The 20,795-nt window shown below is 38.0% G+C and overlaps 1 protein-coding gene and 1 non-coding gene across 3 annotated transcripts; both read right to left on the bottom strand.

Annotated features, from left to right (window-relative positions):
• Window positions 1–11,016: 11,016 nt before the first annotated feature.
• TRNAK-UUU (transfer RNA lysine (anticodon UUU)) lies at window positions 11,017–11,089 on the bottom strand. The gene has a single exon. It is a non-coding gene; the product is annotated as a tRNA-Lys (tRNA).
• A 547-nt stretch (window positions 11,090–11,636) lies between these two features.
• LOC108219001 (probable cyclic nucleotide-gated ion channel 5) lies at window positions 11,637–19,957 on the bottom strand. 2 transcript variants are annotated; one of them, XM_017392224.2, is made up of 8 exons: window positions 19,760–19,957; window positions 18,361–18,441; window positions 16,696–17,281; window positions 15,366–15,578; window positions 14,697–15,010; window positions 14,449–14,560; window positions 13,046–13,282; window positions 11,637–12,575 (listed from the first exon to the last, which is right to left on the bottom strand). In XM_017392224.2, the coding sequence occupies exons 2-8, from the start codon at window positions 18,411–18,413 to the stop codon at window positions 11,889–11,891; spliced, it is 2,202 nt and encodes a 733-aa protein (XP_017247713.2). In that variant the 5' UTR covers window positions 18,414–18,441; window positions 19,760–19,957; the 3' UTR covers window positions 11,637–11,888. The 2 variants fall into 2 exon arrangements, with proteins under 2 accessions (XP_017247713.2, XP_017247714.2); XM_017392225.2 differs by lacking the exon at window positions 18,361–18,441 and having other exon boundaries at window positions 19,760–19,884.
• Between the last annotated feature and the right edge of the window lie 838 nt (window positions 19,958–20,795).

Here is a 20,795-nt window from a genome sequence, read left to right on the forward strand (position 1 = left end):
ATATCATAAAAAAATTCGCATCTGCTATTATGCTTCCTTAATTTATTCGATTTTTAAGTTGGATGGAATAATTAACAAGTATGATTAATCAATTTCTTTTGGTAATATTAAAATATATAGTTACTCATTCAATGCTAAACAACTAAAATGTATCATGTAAATTTAGGTATAGCGTATCCCCTAGATTTAGGAAACATTCAGATTCAGTTAAGTACATGACAGTCGTTGCAAATTTTAAATTTCAATGCGGTTTAAAATATCAGTATGTAAATTATAATCCATGATTTTAATTTATTAATTTGATCTCTTATTCATTTAGGTAACATATATAAGTAGCAACAATATAATTAGTATACTTCTCTATTAAAGACGTCTTTATTTTATTTAATTGTTAATCAAATGAAGTGTAGAAACGAAATCTATTTATATTTTTTATAAAAGACGTATATATTATATTTTTTTTAGAAAGATTGTATTTATGTCAAGTGAAGTGAATCAATTATATATGTAGGTTGACTATCTCTGAATTTCTGTATACATTATAGCATTTGTATTTAATTGACATAACTAATTGGTGTTATTTGATTGTTATCTCTGAATGCTCGATGAATACATGGAACATCAGACCTAAATTTTATGGATGATACTCGATCTGAAGGATCTGAATTGCTAGCTTGCTAACGTATTTTTTTTTATCAATTTATTAATTTGTGATAAAATAAAGTGTATAAAAATAATATATATATATATATATATATATATATATATATCTTTCAGAATATTTAAATTTAGTTAAATAATTCATTACTATTCCCAAAACGATACAATTTATTGGTATGCCAAAATATCATAGTTTAGTTAAATAATTCATTATAAAAATATTATCATATAGTTAAAATTTTTAGTTAAATATTTTATAAAAAATCAATGTCTTAATTCAGTACAATGCCAAAAAATATTACATAATTTAAATACATTACTATGCCAAAAAACTGTAACAGAAAAAATATCTATTTTAAATGCATTTTAGTCATTGATAATTCTGAAAAATAAATTCTATCTATTATAGATTTTGAATTTGAATACTCATCAAATATTATAATACAAAATCTCATTCACTATTTTACTCGCTAAATTAAATCTGCTACTAACATAAACTACATAATCAAAAACTCTTATATATTTAGTTTCTTTTTTATTGAAATGTTGTTTTTGTATATATTGCAGATCTCTATTCTCACAAAAAAAAAACTGCACATCTGCTATTATAAAATACCTACGTCAATTCCAACTCTAAAATTGCATATGCTACAGTAACAACATATATACAAAGATTTTTGTCGCTACGTTTAATAAATATATAAATTTACAGTTACACTTTTTTAGTATAATAATGTATTGTAATGGGAGGTAAAATGATAAATAGATATACTATAAAATATTAATTGAGAAATATTTCATACTTTAACTTATTACATGCATGTATAGGTATGTAGGGAGTCAATCATTGTTGACTTGAGTGGAGAACTCGCAGAATATTTGATTCATATTTATCAAGACGATTTAGAAACGGCGGTGATCTTGGTTCTAGCAAGTATGAAGGTTCAAATGTGTGAAGGTTGGATCATAATTTGCATTCGTCACAATCATATACACATCTAAATATATTTAATTCTGAAACATGTTTGGTGACAATCTATACAACTACAAGAAATATCAGTTTTATCAACACACCGATATCAAAAGTTGATGTTAATTTAAATTTGAGTGCGGTATATAGCATGAGACATAGTTATTTATTTAATTTGCTCATTTATTCACACAGAATCGTATAATTATATATTTCATATCAAAATAATATGAGAATAATTTATAAATTTTTTATATTGTTCCAGGCTTGATCGTGATGGATATGTATAGCTTCCAGATCTCGGATTATAACATCTCCAAGAATGCTGAATAATCGTACTACAATATTTAGATTTTTGTGAAATAATAATATAATAAGTATTTGAAATTATGCTCAAATTCTTTATAGATTATGAGGTTATCATCCGGACTATGTTTATTTTGGATTATATATATATTTTTTAATTTTATTCTTCATTTGGGATTATTTTTTTTTGAAAAGCCAGAAATATATATAATAATCCCGGAAAATCTTACAAAAGGTGACCCAACTGAATCACAACCCTAGCACGGAGGGAAGATTACCCGCGATAATAACATGACAAACCCTGGCCAAGCTACAGCAAAAGACTGAAATAAAACTAAAACAACCTGACACAGACCTAGAGGAAAACAAAGCATGGATGCTACATAAACCTAGCACCAGTTGCAGCCTCCTGCAACTGCGCTGTGGCACATCACCTCAACATCACTGAGGCACATCAACCCTATCAGCCTCCCAAACAACCAGCTCGACCTTAGACACTACTGCCGTAGCCTTGTCCATTTCCACAAGCAGGTCAGACACTGGCAGCAGATGAAGGTCCTCCAATGTATGATCATTCAGAGGAACAGCAGGAAGCATAGGAGATAGCGGTTTGGGACTGTCAACCACAGGAGGTACAGTAGGCTTAGGAGCAGCCTCACCAGATTCCAGGGCAACAGACAGACATCCAAGACAGGCGAAGTTTAACACATCCTTTACAAGGAGGCCATTGATAGCATGCGCCTCGAGGTTAATAGCCTTCTCCGCAAAAACTGGAGAAACTTTGACAAGGGATCCCTCCTCCAAGATGGATATAGCTTGATCTGAGAATTTTCCATCCTTATAGAACATAAAGCCCCCATAGAGAGCATCCTTCCCTTTCTCGATAAGTAGAGGGATTGGAGTGTCGATCTTCCAGTTTTCGGAGGTGCTGCCAGGGGAAGCATAACTCTGGGAAGGAGCTGAGGGAGCTTTCAGCTTGAGTTCACGACTGAAACAGACGCGCTTTGCAGGAGGTGACGGCGGAGGTCCATCTTCAACATCTCCCAACCCTAGGTTTGGAAGAATCACCATTTCAGGATTGGGAAGGACTCGACCCATGTCTCTCTCCAAGAAGTACTGCAAGTTGCCCAGAGTTGAAGCACCAGGAAGCTCCACAGTATCTGTTAGATACTTCATGCCATACTCAGCCATGTAAACGGCTGTGGAGTTCATATGATGAGGGATCCATGAGATTCTACGAGGATTGGCACCATCAATATTGGCAGCATTGTTAGCATGTAGCGAGTTGAATAGACGAAAGGCTTCCAGCAGTTCATGTGGGATGATGAACTGGTCTTGTGCACTCACCAGTTCAAAAATCCCCACATGTGTTGTCTCGATATGGACTGGCTCTAGGGCGTGTGCATCTGCATACACACAGGCGGCCTGAATGGCAGCCATAATTCCTTGCTCGAGAGAAAGATTGTTAGCCGGACCCTCCATACCCCACAACTTGGAGCCAGCAGACCCCCTGATGAGTGCAGCAATGGCAACCGTGTTGCCTACCGGAGAAGGAACATCTGAAACTTCACAGTGTATATTTATTTTGTATGCTTCATGATCTGGTAAGTCCCACATGAATTCCATGGAAGGAGAAGGTTAGTAGAAGATGAAGTGGAGACTGAAGACTAGTAAGCAACTGGGAGATAAGTGAGGAGAATAAAAGTAAAGTGCTGCATAAAAGGAGGTGGTGTACAGCTGTAAGAAGGCTGGTTACCATAATAACCCGATAACCTGTTGGATAATACAGCGAACTACAGGTTTAAACATCGGAAAAGGGGCCAAAACACTGCCAAGAAGTGTACCCTTACTTCCCAGCCATACACCTACACAGTCACCTACTTAGTAGGCATTTTGAATTACACTCCACCCCGCGAAAAACGAGTGGCTGAGCATGGATATTGATGATGAGCCTGGAAGATATTGCCTATAGTCTAGTAGAATACATACATTCTTTTCCTAAGCCTGCTTTAGCAAGAATGTCCGCATCATCATTTATTAGTGAAGGGATAAAATTTAAATGCACCGCAGAATTTAAAGGAGATCGAATGCAGAATTCAGGGAACAATAACGGGAAAGAATTTTCCAGCCCACCATAAATAGAATTTATTGCCTTGGTCGAGTCTGAACAGACCACCACCTTACCAACAAGACCCAGAATTGGTAGTATGCGTACCACATGCACTATTGCCTCAATTTCAGCCTCTAAGACACATGTTGCGGAGGTTGAAGGCCCAGAGAAATTATAAATTACCTTACCAGTTCTGTTCCTGATGAAGCCGCCTATACCACCTTTATTAAGTTTCCATGCAGCGTCTACTGCGCATACAAAGTCGAAAATTTCACGACGAATTTGCCAAAATCTCGTAGTCTCTAGGTAATGGTGCACATGAATTATACCAATGGGGTTTACTCTCCACAACGGAAATTTATCGAAGGGGATTAGGTTTAGAGCTTTTCCCCACTTTGCCACCCGGAAAAAAATGAGTTCTTCCAAGGACAACCTAGCTATTCTTGAATGGTTGAAAACAAGAGCATTTCTGGCTAACCAGATTGACCACAAGGTGGCGACCACAACCAGCTGCCAAATAAGCTTGACGAATTTTAACCTATAGATCTTGAGAAGGTAGATTAAGTTGAAACCAAATTTGGCTATAACCTCCTTTTTAATACCCCACCATCCGCGAACCCATTCCCAGGCCCAACATGCGACCTCACAATCCCATAGAATGTGCTGCGTTGTTTCTATGGACTCACCACACCAAACACAAATAGGATCAATCTCATGCATTCGAGTGTGGAGGAACTGGTTAGTTGGTAGAATCTCCCAGCCAATTTTCCATAAGAAGACCGCAGTCTTTGGTGGAACTTTGAGGCTCCAAATAGTCCTCCACTGATGAAAGCCGTGCCCTGATGGTGTGCTAACAGTAGTGAATAACTGATTTGCTTTTGCAGAAGAGAACAAGCCCCCAGATGGCATCCAAATAATGCTATCAGCTTTAGTAGACAGAGAGAATCCATCCAAAGCTGTAGTCAGCTCCCCCAGCTTAATACGATCATTACTTGCTAACGGAGATATCCACATCCTGGTGCAGTTGTGTGGATCCTTGAGGAAACTAACCCACTTCTCAACGACAGAGTGTTTCAACAAGGAGACAGCATATAGAGTGGGGAAACTGTTCATCAGTGGTGCATCCCCAGACCACCAGTCCTCCCAGAATAACACCGTTTTACCATTGCCACATTTCCACCTGAAGGACTTCCTGTCTGTTACTTGTGAGCAGAAGTTATCTTTATTGATGGAGAGTATACTACGAATTATGGGAGAACAAGAAGAAAGTTTGATGGTGTTCAAATCGTACTGCCACTCGTGACCATATAAATTGACAAAGAAAGCATTCCAGAAGGAGTCTCTCTCCCCATATGCTCTCCACCACCATTTAGAGAGTAAGATTTTATTTCGATTTTTTAGGGGAATAATACCCAGGCCACCCAACAATTTATGCCTGCATACGCGATCCCAATCTAGCAAATGGATCTTTCTTCTGTTAGGCGGAGCATCTCCCCACAAAAACTGACGTCTCATACGTTCTATGGAGTTCAAGACAGTAACTGGCAGTTTGTATAGACTCAACCAGTAAATCGGAGTACTATCAATTACTGACTTTAAGAGAATAATTCTCCCAGCCATAGAGATGTGAGAGGTGTCATATTCAGACAACTTTTTCCTGATACAATTGATCAGAGGGTCCCAAAATTTAATAGCCGAGGGTGAGGACCCTATTGAGGCTCCAAGATAAGAAAGCGGAAGAGATCCGTGTCTGCAACCTAGAGTGGAGGCCCACCTGTTAATTTGAGCCGTAGAAGCATGAAACCCAAAGATATGGCTCTTGTCAAAGTTTATTTTCATTCCTGATAGCACCTGAAAACATTGTAGAGTTCGCTTAACTCCCAACACAGAACAGTCATCATTGTTAACGAAGAGTATGACGTCGTCTGCAAATTGTAGGTGGGAGATATCTTGCATGGCTCCTTTCAACGAAACCCCCCTAAATATGCGGTTGTGCACTCCTGAATCCAACATGCAAGACAAGACTTCACCCACTAGTAAGAAAAGAAGGGGCGAAAGCGGGTCTCCTTGTCGCAATCCTCGCGAGGGAGTAAATTCCTGAGTCGGTGAACCATTTACCAGGATAGAGATTCTGGAAGACATGAAAATACTCCGTACCCAACCAATCCATTTTGGTCCAAAGTTCAGTGCCTTGAAAATGTCAAACCGAAACTCCCAACTCACCCTATCGAAGGCTTTCTTAAAATCAATCTTTAGAACCAACCCCCTTGCCTTTTGCCTTTGAAGTAAAGAAACAATTTCGCTTGTGATTAAAATTCCGTCCGAGATTTGCCGGCCTTTTATAAACGCTGACTGATTCCGTGAGATAAGATTTGACAAACAGGATTTCAACCGGGTGGCCAAAACCTTTGTCAATAGCTTAACTAGAGAATTCATCAGACTAATCGGTCTGAAGTCAGAAGGACTGGAAGCATGAGAAATTTTCGGGATGAGGGCGATAAACGACGAATTACTACCAGGTGGAAGGGCCCCAGAATTATAGAATTCCTTGAAGACTACCATGATTTCATCCTTCATTTCTGGCCAAAGTTGCTCCAGCACTCCTGCATTCATGCCGTCGGGCCCCGGAGCTTTAGTTTTCTCCGTCATCTTAAGAGCTTGCTCAACCTCTTCAAGGGTGAATTCTCGTTCCAGAGTGCGTTGTTGATCTAGATCAAGCATTACTCTGAAGATATTCCCTAGCTGGAAGACTTTCTCCGGAGTATTGTCCTTTAATCTCTCGCGAAAGTGATCAAGTAAAGCAGTTTTTATCTGTTCAGGTTCGGACAAACATTCGCCTGCCACTGTTAATTTTTTGATAGAGTTATAGGCTCGTCTTCTTGCTATGACAGAGTGGAAGAATTTTGTGTTCCGTTCCCCTTGCAGCAGCCAATTTGTTTTGCTTTCTGACACAGCATGCTAGACCGGAATTGATACAGCTTATGCAACTCATCTCTTACCAATCGAATATCCACATTAGAGAGCACATTCATGTCATAAGCCTCTTGTTGGGATTCTAGTTCGTGAATCTTGACATCAATGTTGCCCAACCTAGCCTTATTCCATGAGCGCGCCGTTAGTCTTAGCGCCTTAAATTTATCTTGGAGATTACCTCCCGGAGAACCAAGCCAGCATGCCTTCAAAGATTGAATTAACATAGGATCTTTTAGCCAACAATTGTAGAATTTGAATGGTTTGGGGCCCCATTCGCAGAGATCGGACCTGAGTACTATAGGGTTGTGGTCAGAGTGTTTTCTATGTAGGGATTTAAGAGTCCAATTCCCAGGTCCAAACCAAGTCGCAGAGACCAAAGCACGGTCCAATCTGCCTTTCTTATGGCTCGGCCCATGCCACGTAAAAGAGGAGTTTGTTAGTGGTACCTCAAGCAGACCCAGATCATAGATGAAATTATTGAAATCCCTAGACACTCCACTGCAGAACAGGCAAGCATGTTTTTCCGATTTATTTCTAACCGCATTGAAGTCACCTAAGAGACAAACATGCAAGTCTCGCACTGGCATTAACAGAGAGCTTAACTCCGCCCAAAGCTGTTTTTTTGATTTTGCTGATTGCGGAGCATAAACATTAACACAGATGAACGGCTTGTTGCTTGCCAAGGACACACCCTCAATAAGGATCCAGTGCTGAGAAAATTTAGACGAAGAAATAGTGTAGCAATCTGTAGTCCAGATTGTAATAAGGCCCCCAGAGAGGCCTCTCGATGGGGACTCAACCCACCCAATATTATCCCCCATCCCTAACTGAGCAATCATTTTTGGAGACCACTGCAGACATTTAGTCTCCTGTAGGCAGATAATACCTGGTTTTATTTGATTGGTGAGCTGAAGAACATGCTGCCTATTGAGGGTGCTACATGCCCCCCTAATGTTCCACGAAAAATACTGTTTTGTTTCCATTAAAAGGTATTTTTGGCAGAGTTTAGATTAAAATGCATATTAGCAGGCCAAATTCATCCTTATTAGGTCAAGAGACTCCTTCCTAGGATTAATTGGAAGCAGCCCCATCAAAAGACCCGTCTCATATATGGCTTCTGCTTCATCATTTGTGTTATTCAGAAAGAAGTGGCTCACTTGTTGCAGTCCTTCCCCTCTCATTTTCCTTTTCCTTGGGAGTTTGAAGTTTTTGTTCAAAGGATGTTGCTTGTGTTTGCGTGGTCTGCCTCTCTTCGACTTAACACGCATACTTGAAATCCCATTTATAAGGCTGTCTTGCAGATCCTCTAACTGGGTGGGAATGCTATCATGAGAGGACAGTTGGGTGTTGGTATTGTTTGCAGAAATTGAATCAGATGATGTCATAGACTGCTTGCTTATACGAGGGATCCAGTTAGAAGTATGAAAGGTCTCCTGCTGTAACTCGACTTGCTCCGAGGGTGGGACAACATCAACAGGGGGGCTACTGGACTGATCATTTAAGGGAATGGCATCCTGCAGACATTGAGTTACCACTGGGGGGGTTGCTATGTTCTCCTTATCAACTGGAGAAACTTTTGGAAAGGTGTAGTAACCCCCTCTGGGTGTAAGAGGGTTGACTAATGATTGAGTTGATTTCTGTGAGTTTAAACTATGCTCCGAACATAACGCCTCCTGTCCCTCCGGTCTGGCCCTCACTATTCCAGGCGAATCTTTAGGCACATTCTTCACGGTATTAGCATCATATAATCCAGGAGTCTTTGCCAGAGTGTTAGCTGGTCCATCAGAATTATCTGATACAGTGGGGGTTAGGTGTTTTTCCTCATTATATATTTCGTTGTCACCATTAGACTCCACCACTCTGACTCTCCAAGATTTCCCCATCAGTTTAACTCTCTTATATTGCGAAATTTCCCCCAACTCTCGAGTTTCAATCCAAAGTTTAGGTTGTTGGTAAAACGATTCCTTATCAACAGAGTTGCCAAAGAAGAGGACGGTGCCCAAGTCTTTTAGGATTCCAATGATATTTTCTTCAGAGATGCCCATTATAGGCAGACCTCGAATTTCAACCCAAGTTTTCCTTACTGGAATAAGATCCGCATTCTGGATTTCCCTGACTTCAACAAAGCCAATAGACAAGAGTTCTCTATCTAAGCATTCAAGATCTTCTTTTCTGGCAAAAAACGCTAAGAAGGTTGTCCCCGAGATGCCCCTAATTTGAACATTTCTGGCTCCAAGACTCTCTGCTATCATAGTCGCACTGTAAACCGTTTCAATTTGGGCCGTTTTTAAAAAGAGACTCTGTTGGGTTATACAAAGCATATCTGCACTCGGGGCTATATCCACCTCTTGATCATCAGCTTTGCTCTTACTTACTTCTGATCCTCTATGTTCATGATCACCTTCCATCCTTTCAGTGCTTCTCAATATATCCGGATGCTTGAAACCCTTCGTAGGGGTCTCCCTTTCAACCCAGAGATATTGTCACACGAAATGTCGCAAGGTGAGTGGTTGGGAGGTTTTGAATGAGTGGAGTCTTTTCCAGTTTTGCTATTGAGAGACTTCCTTGATTCAGTACCCAACACAGACATTTTCGTCTCGACGCTCTTGTCTTTTGCTTTCGCCAAATAAATTGGTTTAGAGTCAAAAGATTTCCCCGATAATTTACTGATTATTTGATCCACTTCCTTGCCATTCTCCATGATTAAGAACCCATATCTATTCCCATTTTTATCTCTTTTCTTAGGTAGGATTATGTCTTTGACCTTCCCAGCTTTCTTAAAGTACTGCCATAGCGCCAATGGTTGTGTTGCATCCTGAATTCCAGAGAAAAAAACAGAATGAGATCTCTTCTTGCTTGGTTGAGTCACAGTCTTCATTTTCTTCCTTGGGGTTACATCAATACTTGACTCTTTTAGCAGTGCTTCCTTATATGGCCTAGTTACAGAGTGCACCTCATACTTCTTTGGTTCCAACGTGTGATGGTGAATTTGTCCAAGTGCTAAAGAGATGGCTCTGTTGTTTCCACGTAAGGCATCTCTAAGTACCGAAGGCTCCACCAGATCAGCCCAGCTTCTGATAAAGTTTATTGTTAGTCTGAGTAGATCATCTTTGGGCATCTTGTTTTCATTTCCCTTCCTGCTTTCCTCCAGTGATCCATAGTGTATCTGATTAAGTGCCATCCGGATCCCTTCTGGACTCCCATCAAAGGCTTGTTTCCTGGAGTTAGGGTGAATTAGATGCTCCTTGGCTTTGAGGAAGCCCATGAGCGCAGCGTTCTGGACCTCAGCTTGTTTAGGAGAAGGGAGCACTTCTCTAACCTGCAGATTGTCTGCTTTACACCACCAGCCCTCGTTCTGCAGTATCTCATTTATCTTCCATAGTGAATCTTCATCCCCTTCCAAACCCTTCCCCAACAATTCCGGTTTAATTGCCTTGGACAGATATTCAATTCGAGCCCGAGCTAGTGGGAGTAACCTGAAATTACCTCCCTCAAAAGCTTCAAGCATGCTCCAGTCCAGTAGAAACCAATACTTACAGACCTCTTTTGCTTCGATTTGCTCCGGAGATAGGATCGCCCCATTGTCAAAAAGCGGAAAACCCTTTCTTTTCCTACTCTGATTGAGTTTGCTAACCCTAGAATTGCCCTTGTTACCTGCCTGCTGTGCTTCTCCCCTTTTCGCCATTTTCTCTACTTAGCAGAAAGTCTTTGTCTTTTTCTCATTTGGGATTATTTGATAGTTTAATTTTCTATTCTTAATCACAAAAATTATTTTACTACGCCACAAAAAACCAACTACAATATCAAGACACCCGTGCGCGGAGCGCGGGCAAGAAAAGCTAGTTGTTTGATAAAATGTGGTTTTTATGTGTTATTGATTCACTATTTTCAGGATGGTTTTTTTTTTTTTTTTTTATATTTGGTTTTTAGCAGCGAATCTCGTTAAGTTGAACCAGTTTTCGTGGACCCGCATGATTTGAACATTAAAAAAAATGTACGCCGTCTGTGGGACTTGAACCCACGACCACGGGATTAAAAGTCACGCGCTCTACCAGCTGAGCTAAGACGGCTTGTGTCTGATGTGTTCATCTCACAGATCATTACCAGACAGAGATAATTCATGTTCCGTGTTCCTACAGCTCTTTATTTTTTTTAACAGAAGTGTTACTATAGCTCGTTTATTTATTTTTTCTCTGACTAATGACAATCGAGGAATTCTTGAGTTGAGCCAGAATCAAACTCAAGATCCGGGTCAACAGAAGATAAACCATTAAACCACCCTATTTAGATTCTTATCCGCAAGACTTGTTCGCCGCATCACTGCACAGTGAAGTTCATTCCGCAACCATTTTAGACGTACATGCAAGCAATTGAAGACGGGCTCCTGCCTTGTTATTTCCTGGTATTGAGGCCTCTTCTGGAGAGTATTTAATTTGAAAGATATATAATAATAGCAAATGAGGCAGTTGAAGCTTCAGAAATTGCTAGGGAAAAATTCTGGAGATTGGCCATGGAGAAAAGCTATTGCGACAATTTAATTGTTGTTGGTGAGAAAGTTTGGTGGCTACACAATGACATGATTGTACCTGTATGAAACGAAAAGACGAAAACTATATGTTGACATAGAGAATAAGTTCAATGAGTAAAGTTAAAGTCTCAGTCTTAATTCACATAATTTATATCTCTATGCCGGAATAGCAGTTAGTCAACAACATTCTTTACATGAACTATGGATTTTCATGCAGTTAGAGTGTAGACTCACAACTCACAGGTCACAAATGCATGTGGTAGAGCCTATAACTTCTTTAAGCATGTCAGGACAATAAAGGATTTTATATCATCTTTCAAGGTAGACTTGGGGCATACAGGTTAATCTGCTTCGGCTGTGAAATCAGGTTCTGAGGGTTTTTGTAGCTTTACCAGTTCTCTGGCACTCTTCAGATTTCGATTTCGGTGGACACCACGAAGAGCATTAGCTGCAAACCTAGAAGCTAGGAAGGTTGCGCCAAGGCTATATGAACCACTACTAGCATTGCTGTTGGCCATCTCTTCTGCTTCTTCTTCCTTCCGTCGAAGTTCCAATATCTTCCTTTTGGTGTATCTCCGCCAAGCAGCTTGAATAAAACAAGCAGCCCAAGTCCTCCATTGCTGTGAGTAGAAGCGAAATGTGTGCTGAACCTGTCTACTGTGAAGCCGCCTGAATTGAGAGGCAACAAATTTTAGCTCATCAGCTGTTAGAGCAAAAGCTTCCACCTCTGTCAAAGCTTTCCCTGTCCGAGTAGATGACGGCAAGTTTACACCAGATTTTGGGTCCAGTGCCCAAGTTAAAAGTTCCTCACCACAGAAATCCCCTTCTTTCAGTAAACTGCGGTTGAAAAAACCGCTTCTCCCTCCATCAGTGGTGACACTCTCCAGGCGGCCACGTATTATGAATAGCATCTCATCAACTGGATCTCCTTCTCGGACTATATAGGTACTCTCCGTGTACAGACATGGTTTCAGCCGCTCACAAATTGCATCCAGCAACCTCTCATCCATATTTTCAAACAAAGGAACCTGCAAAAAATTGACAAAATATTATTATTGTACTGGTAGAGTATCAAAAGCATAGAAATATCAGACACAAGTACCATGGCTGAACTGGGGGAATATAGGACCATGTATATGCTTATGTAAGCATGAGGTTCTAAACATAACATATTGAAGCGTTAGTCGATCAATACTTTTTCCTCAACTTCAATTACTATCATTGCCTATTCTTAAAGAATTGGACAAGCTCAGGTATGACCCTTCCTTAATTGGTGTGGAGATTGGAGCAAAAAAATGTAATAAAATTCTTAAAAAATTTTAAAGAAAGACAACATTATCCATACTTCAACTTCATGAGCCATGAGGCATTTAAAACCGACAACGGCTCTGTGCATTAGAGACAAAATATTACAATGAACTGGTTCAACAAATTTTTAAAAACCTTGGATGCAAACAAGGTATAGTGTAGAAAACTATTAAATTTGGCAGTTACTTACCCTTTTCACCAAAGCCAGACAAAGATGGCGCTTAATGTCTCTTCTAAGATCCTTTGGAAGGCCATGGACCAAAGCCTCTTCATCTACTCCTCGCGTTTCCAACCACTTATACTGATCATATCTTCTAACTCTTTCCCGAAGATCTTGCGGAAGTAAGCGATGATGCATCCATTGCTCTGAGTCACGCCTTTTAACCCTCATCTCTTCCAGTCGAATAGTAAGAGACTGAAGGTATGTCTGTTGTGATATGATAGCAAAAGCAAAAATAAAAGAAGTGAGAAGTGTTCGCCTATTCATTTCTAATTAAGCTCAGATGCCAGATTATATTACCGATATGTGAGTAACTATAGGCTAATTTTGGTTAAAAAAATAGTTCCCCCCCCCCTGTCATGTATAATAATAATTCCTTCCTGCCATATATAAGTATATCCTCAAAATAATGATAATTGGTGGAACTATTGTTGTTATGCTAGTTTTACTAGAGTTTTCTATTTACAGGACACGTGTGTGCTGCTCACATGTACGCATGCAAAAATATATACGCAATATTAATTAATTCAAAAATTAATAATAAGAAACTCTAGAACCAACATGTAGAACCGAGAGTAGCAAAACATTTTGAAATTATGCAGAACATGATTACATTCTAGGAGAAATATATCTCACACAAAAAATCAGAGTGGCCTAACATTAATTTGCACCCAGAAGGCACCTGAGCACATACTGCTAAGGAGGGAAAAAGTGATATTTCACTATTAGTTACCCAGCGTAGGAATTCTAGGAAACAGGATGAAGTTAGTCAGAACACACAATTCCGATAAAAGTAAAAACATTGCACTCAGTTTGATCCAAAACTACTCCAGGTCGGATTTCCAAATATGCACTCAAACTTCAAGAAGAAAAGATGATTTTCTCTACACTGTTGTCAAACAAAATTAAGTGGTGGCCTGACATCAAACCCAGTAGTCATTTTCATTTCCAAACTAATTAGTCACCAAGACATAGCTATAAAAGAAAAATCAAGCTTCCATTTCTTTGGTAATGCAGTTAATGGCTTTGTCAGTAATAATAAGCTCAATTTTATTTCACTTGGGCTTCATCATGCTAGCTCTTGGGTTACCCAACACTTGTTCTGTTTTATGGATCAAAAAACTATGTCTAAGTAACTTGCCTAAATGCATTAATTTTGAAGAATAAAAGCATCAAGTAAACAGATGGAGCGATAAGGTGCACATCAAAATTCAAAAACATTTCGAGAATTACACACTTCGATGTTCATAGCTAAAGTATAATTAACTAAAGCATGGCCTTGATGTATAAAGTTGATGTTAGGCTAGCTCCAAAATCATAGTGGACATGTTAACTTATTATGACAGATCATAACTGGAAAAAACTGGAGATACCTGCATGTTACCAATCAATAAAGCAAAGAGAATGAGGCCAAATATGGCTAACGCAATTGAAAATATGGACTCTCCGGGATAAGTGCTGGTTTGAAGTCCTTGGCCAAGTGTACTGCAGTTAAAAGATAATATCAGATATGGATTAGCCTGCTTTTTAGAACACCATCAAACAACTTTTGATGGAAAAAAAAAAACGTAGACTAGAACAGGGAAAATCAATACGAGCGAGAACAATTTTTAGTCTTTACCTCAAATTTTGTAGTCCCCACCACAGGCAGTAACAGTACTTAGAAATGAACTTTTTAGAATAAACAATATTAGATGACAAAGCCTGTTTAAATATCCCAAAATCAAATGGCTCATCCTCACCATCTACACCACACTTTTCATTAATAACGGACTCGCTGATGTTGACCCAACTATTGTAGGCTTCATAGCTCTGCAAGTTCTGATCTCCACAATACAAAAAGTTTGTTTTGCAGCTTCCACTATCTTCACAAGCTCTCTGCCAGCATGTATCATAACGTTCTACAGATAACAGATACCAAAAAGCCCCAACAAACTGCAAAAGGAGAAGGCAATAAAGGAGTGATTATGTCACGATGATGTATAAGTAATGACATAAACAATACATTTTAACAATATATATGAAGTAAAATGGTCCTGAACATCTACAGCAGAGACTGGAGACAAAGAACAACAATAAGTCTAATATGTCGACAAGCTCACACCAATTCCATCCTCCCTTGTAAGCAATGTGCACAGTACGTAGATGTGAAATTAAATATTAACAAAATCAAAGTCATGTAATAGTACTTATTAGTATATGTTATGTTATATCGATTTCATTCAAATCCAGATCGTATTCGTATATTCATATTATCAGGCAAGGCCTGCCGACATAAAGAGATACTTACATGACTTGCAAGCATGTACAGCAACAAGTAGTATACAGCACCTGCCCACGCTGATTCAGCAAAGACCCCAGCAGTCCTTTTCAGTTCTGAAGTTAATGGCATGATGCGCAGCAACCTAGGAATGTACTGAAGCAATATAACACAAAGTAAGGCTTGCTTTGTAGCCAATACATCAGATGCATCTGAAGTATGCAGAAATCTCCAGATAACTATCTGTATGGAGCAAACAAAACAAGAGATTAGTAAATATTACTATCTTAATATATATTCATCATGAGAATATACTGCCAGTATAATACTTCACGTAGGAAAGACCCATACTTCAACTTTCGAGTAACTTGTAAAGGTAACAACAATTTTCATCAAATTTCTTATAGTAAGACTAAGACAAGAAGAGAAATTTAAATTAATTATTTAAGTTTTTTGACTGTTGCCAGTGGTAGACCTTATATACCTATGTTGTCCTTCCCTTATTTAATAACCAACTGTGTGCAATCCTTAACTGAGAGGAAAGAAATTATTAATAAGCCCCCAAGAAAACTAAGTTAAAAATTGTAATCAGAAATCATATGCAATATAGTATTACCAATATCTTAATCCTCAACAATTAGGGTATATTCTCCAACCAAATGCTGTGGCTATTAACCAATATTCTGGAATGTTATTATGTGTTGCTTAAACAGATGCAACAAGAGTTACAAACTTAGTCATTGTCACTTTTTAGAGTAAGATGGTAAGTACCAGTGCACAAACACATATGGTGGCATAGACCCATTTTTTTGGCATTCACATAGATAACATATAGGAGTTATCAATGTAGTATAGTAGGACTTACAAAGGAACAGCAAGAAATACTAATTGGCAGCGCAAATTATTATATCAGAAAAACCTTGGTCCTAATTAGAATATTTAACTTAAAAGAGTCGACCTGTTGCATGCCGGGACTTGTTGCAAGCAACATCAATTTTGCAAATGCCATATATTGAATTGATTGAAGATAACAAAGACGCAAAAGATCTCAAAACACAATGTCCCCGAGTTTCTTAAATGAAGAAAAGAAAAGAAAGGACGAAGTTTTTAGGGAAGGAAAAAGAAGTGGATATATGTAAAAAAATGTCAATATAATATTACTGGAACTTGTCTTTTCTCTCTCAAACATCCCAACTTTTCAGAGGAAAATTTTGGAGAAAATATTGACTCACATATACCTTCCTTTTAATTTTTTTTTTCTTTCCTTAAAATCACGGGAAAAAGAATATAAATAAGTAAATCTCTTTCCCTTTTTCTCTAAAATAACAGTGTAGGATGGCATAGAAGAAAATTGTCAAACCTGTGGCACTGGCAGTACTGCCAGAAAATCGACTATAAAATAGCTCTTCAAGTATCGCTTGGCAATCTCTGCAGGTACTATCACAAGCTCACCTCGTCCAAAAACCCGAGATGAGGGTGCAATATAAGCAGTGCGGAATTGAAGAGCCATGCGTATTAAATAGAATACATCAATGACTGTGCGCAGTGTTGTAGCAATAATCGCTAGCTTCCTATCAACACCCAAACAATATGATGATTTATGAAAAACTGGAAGGTAGAAGAACAGTGGATCGATAGACACTGCCACAATACATGAAACGAAGAATAGTTTATTGCACAACAGGAGGAATTTGTCCTGCGGGTCAAATATCTTGTTTTCTGAAACTTTAAGATCTTCTGGGAACACAGCTCGAGAAACGCCAAAGCCAAATGATCGGCCAATGGACTTAAGTCCTTCAGAACCTTTTCTCATCCCCTGCTTAAAAGATTTAGATGGGGTTTTTGTCGCATGACTACCACGACCTAAACCTTCTATGTTAAAACCACAATTGTTCATTGCAACTGAGGAAGATGGTGATGATAATCTAGAGTCCAAGTCATCCAGCCTGTGTAGAAAGATATAACATACAAGTATTAGAATACTGTTAAAGCAAACCCTCTTGAATGGGAATGCATATAACATCATTATCAGTAAGGAGTAGGAGAATCTGCCGAGACAATTTTGACCTCCTAAAATTTTACAACAGCTTAATCATTAGCAACAAGAAAATAAAAATAACTGATAATACAAGTAATATATAACTATATTACGTGACTGAAAGCTTGTAAGGGAGATGCAATACCTTAACATACTAAAGCATTTATTTTATTACTAGGACCTCAATCCAATCTTAAACTAAGCCTCAACCTACTGTCCATTCATCTTTGACAAGCTTTGTAGTTCATATACTTGTAATAGAGTTTAGATGCTTCGCACAAATACACTTTCATTAGTTTTTCTTTTTCCAATACAGCACTTGGGGACAGAACCTGTGTAGGTTTGAAGCTAGAAGATCTCTTCATTTTCCTAACCATCATTTTTTGATATATATGCACACACAAAATATCATGTCAAAGTTTGGTCCATCTATTGGTGGTAAAATCAGATCCTTATACCACTAAGTGTTGGATCCCACATTTCCTGATGCGGTAACAAGGTACAAATATATTTGAATTTGTCTTCTTCTCTTCTTTGTTAAAACTTGAGCGTAGATGCCAAGACTTTATAGTTGTGTGTCTGCCCATTTGTCTGTGACAGGATTTCTGATCCTCCACAGTTCTTTGTTCTAAAGGCTAAACCACAAGAGTCCGTAGTATGCTAACAAAAATAATCACCAAACATGTATGTGTAGCGTGTGTGTTATTTGTTTTACTCAATAACTGTCAAACTATTATCACATTACAAACAGAATGTTTGTGTAAGAGTAATAAGATTAATTACACAAAAAGAAAGCACAACTGTGAGACATAGCATCTAGTCCTAATTATCTGATGCTGGCAAGGTTACCCTACTTAAAAGTCCAGATTATAACAACTTGTACAATCGAATTGTACATATCATTTTAGTGGCAAGTTACCGTCAATATACAAATTACCAACACATGACAACCCAGGCTATCTTATATATACAACCAAATCAGCTTACCTTGCAAACTTGTCCCTCTGGCCACCCAGATAATCAGACTTAGAACCGAACATTTTACAGAATCTGACCAGTAATTAGTAACTGCAGGCCAACAAAAGATAAATTTAGGAAGACATATTTCAATGGACCGACTTGTAAGTTCTAGATGTATCTACCACTTATACATGACTAGTCCTTTAACTAACTATATGGTTCAATCAAAACTTCAAAACTATATTACTTACATATGTGAGATATATAGATGTATAATACATATGTGTATACAAAACTGCATTTTCAAAAATATACTTAACGACAGAGATATTTAGAAAAGTACATGTAGATTGTAGATCATAGGGCTCTGAGGCTCTCTAATTGGAAATCAATTATGAAAGTCTTCTAATCATTTTATTAACAATGAACGATGGTGACAATATTAGATGCATGAAGCATGTAATATCCTTAATTTATTTGCATCAGCCTAAGCTGAACCAACTTTTTAAAGTCATTTTTACACAAAGCAACTTAAAAGTTCAAAGCAGCCTAGACTGTCAAAAGACGGAGTCCAATCAATGTCAACAAACAACACTTGCATTGTGTTTGGTTGGGATGAGTGTAATGAAATTGAACTATTGTATGGGCAAAAATTCAAAAGTTTCATTCTTTCCCATTCCATTCATAACAATTTAAACTACAAATGAAACCCACCTATTCGATATAGAATGCTCCATTTTTCCTCATACCTATTTTCTTTTTGAATCTAATTATAAAAGTTGTGCTCTCATTCATGTTTGTTCCATATCTTTGCTTCCAACTTCATTATTTCCCAATACTTTCACTCATCCCATTCCAGTCTATTCTCCCCAACTAAGCCTCTCTACAATAAACAAAACTTTTAGGTCTTAGGAACAGTGATCAGTATTCGCAACACAGATTAAACAAATAGTTCCTCTTTGCTTTGCATTCAAAGCATCATCTCTTCCTAATCCACACAATGACATTAACGACGTATCCAAAGTCAAACAAAACTCATCTCGAAACTAAGCCAATACGATCAGAAATAAGTCCTCTTCTTAGGCCAATCTTTGCCCTACTCCAAATCACCTCAACAAACCCTAAACTAGATCCATTCTCCTTACAAAATCAACATAAACACACATTAACAAATAGAAACAATCAATAGATTTCACCAGACTAACTATACAAGACACAGATAATAACCCCAAATTAAGAAGCAATTACTGTATATACACAAGCACATGTAGCTAAAGATTTGAAGAGACAAACATAATTAGATGTAGTCCGATCTAAAACTCACCGAATCCGAGGTTAAGATCAATATATTCAAAACAAAATGAATATGTAACAGTTGTAAATATATGCATATGTATATGAAACATATTGTAATAATGAAACTTACTATGAATTCATTGAATGAAGTGAAATGGAACTCTCTAAGCAGAGAATATAGAGATAGCAAGCCAACTGCAAGTCAAAGAATTGATTTATATGTATGTATTTTGGTTACTGGCTGCTTTGAGTTACTTTACGAGATTCTAACAGTCTTAACACCGTCTTTTGTTGGCGACAACGAAGGGGGAGGTAATAAACGCGTGAAACGTACGAGGAAGCTTCCCAAATTTGTTTTTTAATGATTTACATGCACTTACTTCAATTATTCATTATAGGCAAAATTTTGTGAAAATGTATAATTACAACTAATCAAATAAATTATCAATTCAGAATTTATTAGAAATTTTCGATTCAAATATTAAAAAAATATATCCTTTCACAAAATATGTTACAGAAATATTATTATTTTATTAAAAATCATGTACGTTCTATGAGCGAAAGTGTGGAACATGTTTTGTAGCACAATACGTTTTGCAATAATTTACTTGCAAAACCTAGGTAAGTTTGAAGATATTTAACGGAATCGTAATAAGATAGTCCTACTGGAACATGCGCGGCTAGATCACCCCCTTTTCACAGAGAGGTAAGTGGTCTGCTAGTATATGTAACTGCGTCTTATATTACGTTTATAAAATTAATTAAATCATCTAATTTGGAATACAATTTTTTTTTAAAAAAAGAACTCATGATTTCATGGACAATTGTTTGCTTGTTTGGATAAAATGAACTGATGTTTATTCCTGGACTAAGGATTTAATCGATCAACAACTTTCCAAGACATTCCCTTCTCAAGGAGATTGTCACTCGAACTACAATGTGCTTGCACAGTAGTCAGGGGAAGAGCATGAGATGGTGGGGTACTTGTCTCTTCTAAACCGAGGAGCATGAGATGGTGAGGTACTTGTCTCTTCTGGACCGAGGAGCATGAGATAGTAGGGTATTTATCTCTTCTGGACTGAGGAGCATGAGCTAGTAGGGTACTTGCTCTTCTGATTATAAACCTTCTTCGCTTTCAACTTGTGACAATAAATTTTAAAGAGTAT

Source organism: Daucus carota, chromosome 4 (assembly GCF_001625215.2).
Source record: "Daucus carota subsp. sativus chromosome 4, DH1 v3.0, whole genome shotgun sequence".
Classification (NCBI taxonomy): domain Eukaryota; kingdom Viridiplantae; phylum Streptophyta; class Magnoliopsida; order Apiales; family Apiaceae; genus Daucus; species Daucus carota.

What these genes read in the sequence shown, in the direction of transcription:
- LOC108219001 (XM_017392224.2), bottom strand. Translation starts at nt 18,413, where the DNA reads ATGTTCGGTTCTAAGTCTGATTATCTGGGTGGCCAGAGGGACAAGTTT. An exon ending in TGTACATGCTTGCAAGTCAT is followed by an intron (nt 15,011 to 15,365) that starts GTAAGTATCTCT and finishes CTCCTTTTGCAG; the next exon opens with TTTGTTGGGGCTTTTTGGTA. An exon ending in TATTGATTGGTAACATGCAG is followed by an intron (nt 13,283 to 14,448) that starts GTATCTCCAGTT and finishes ATATCACAACAG; the next exon opens with ACATACCTTCAGTCTCTTAC.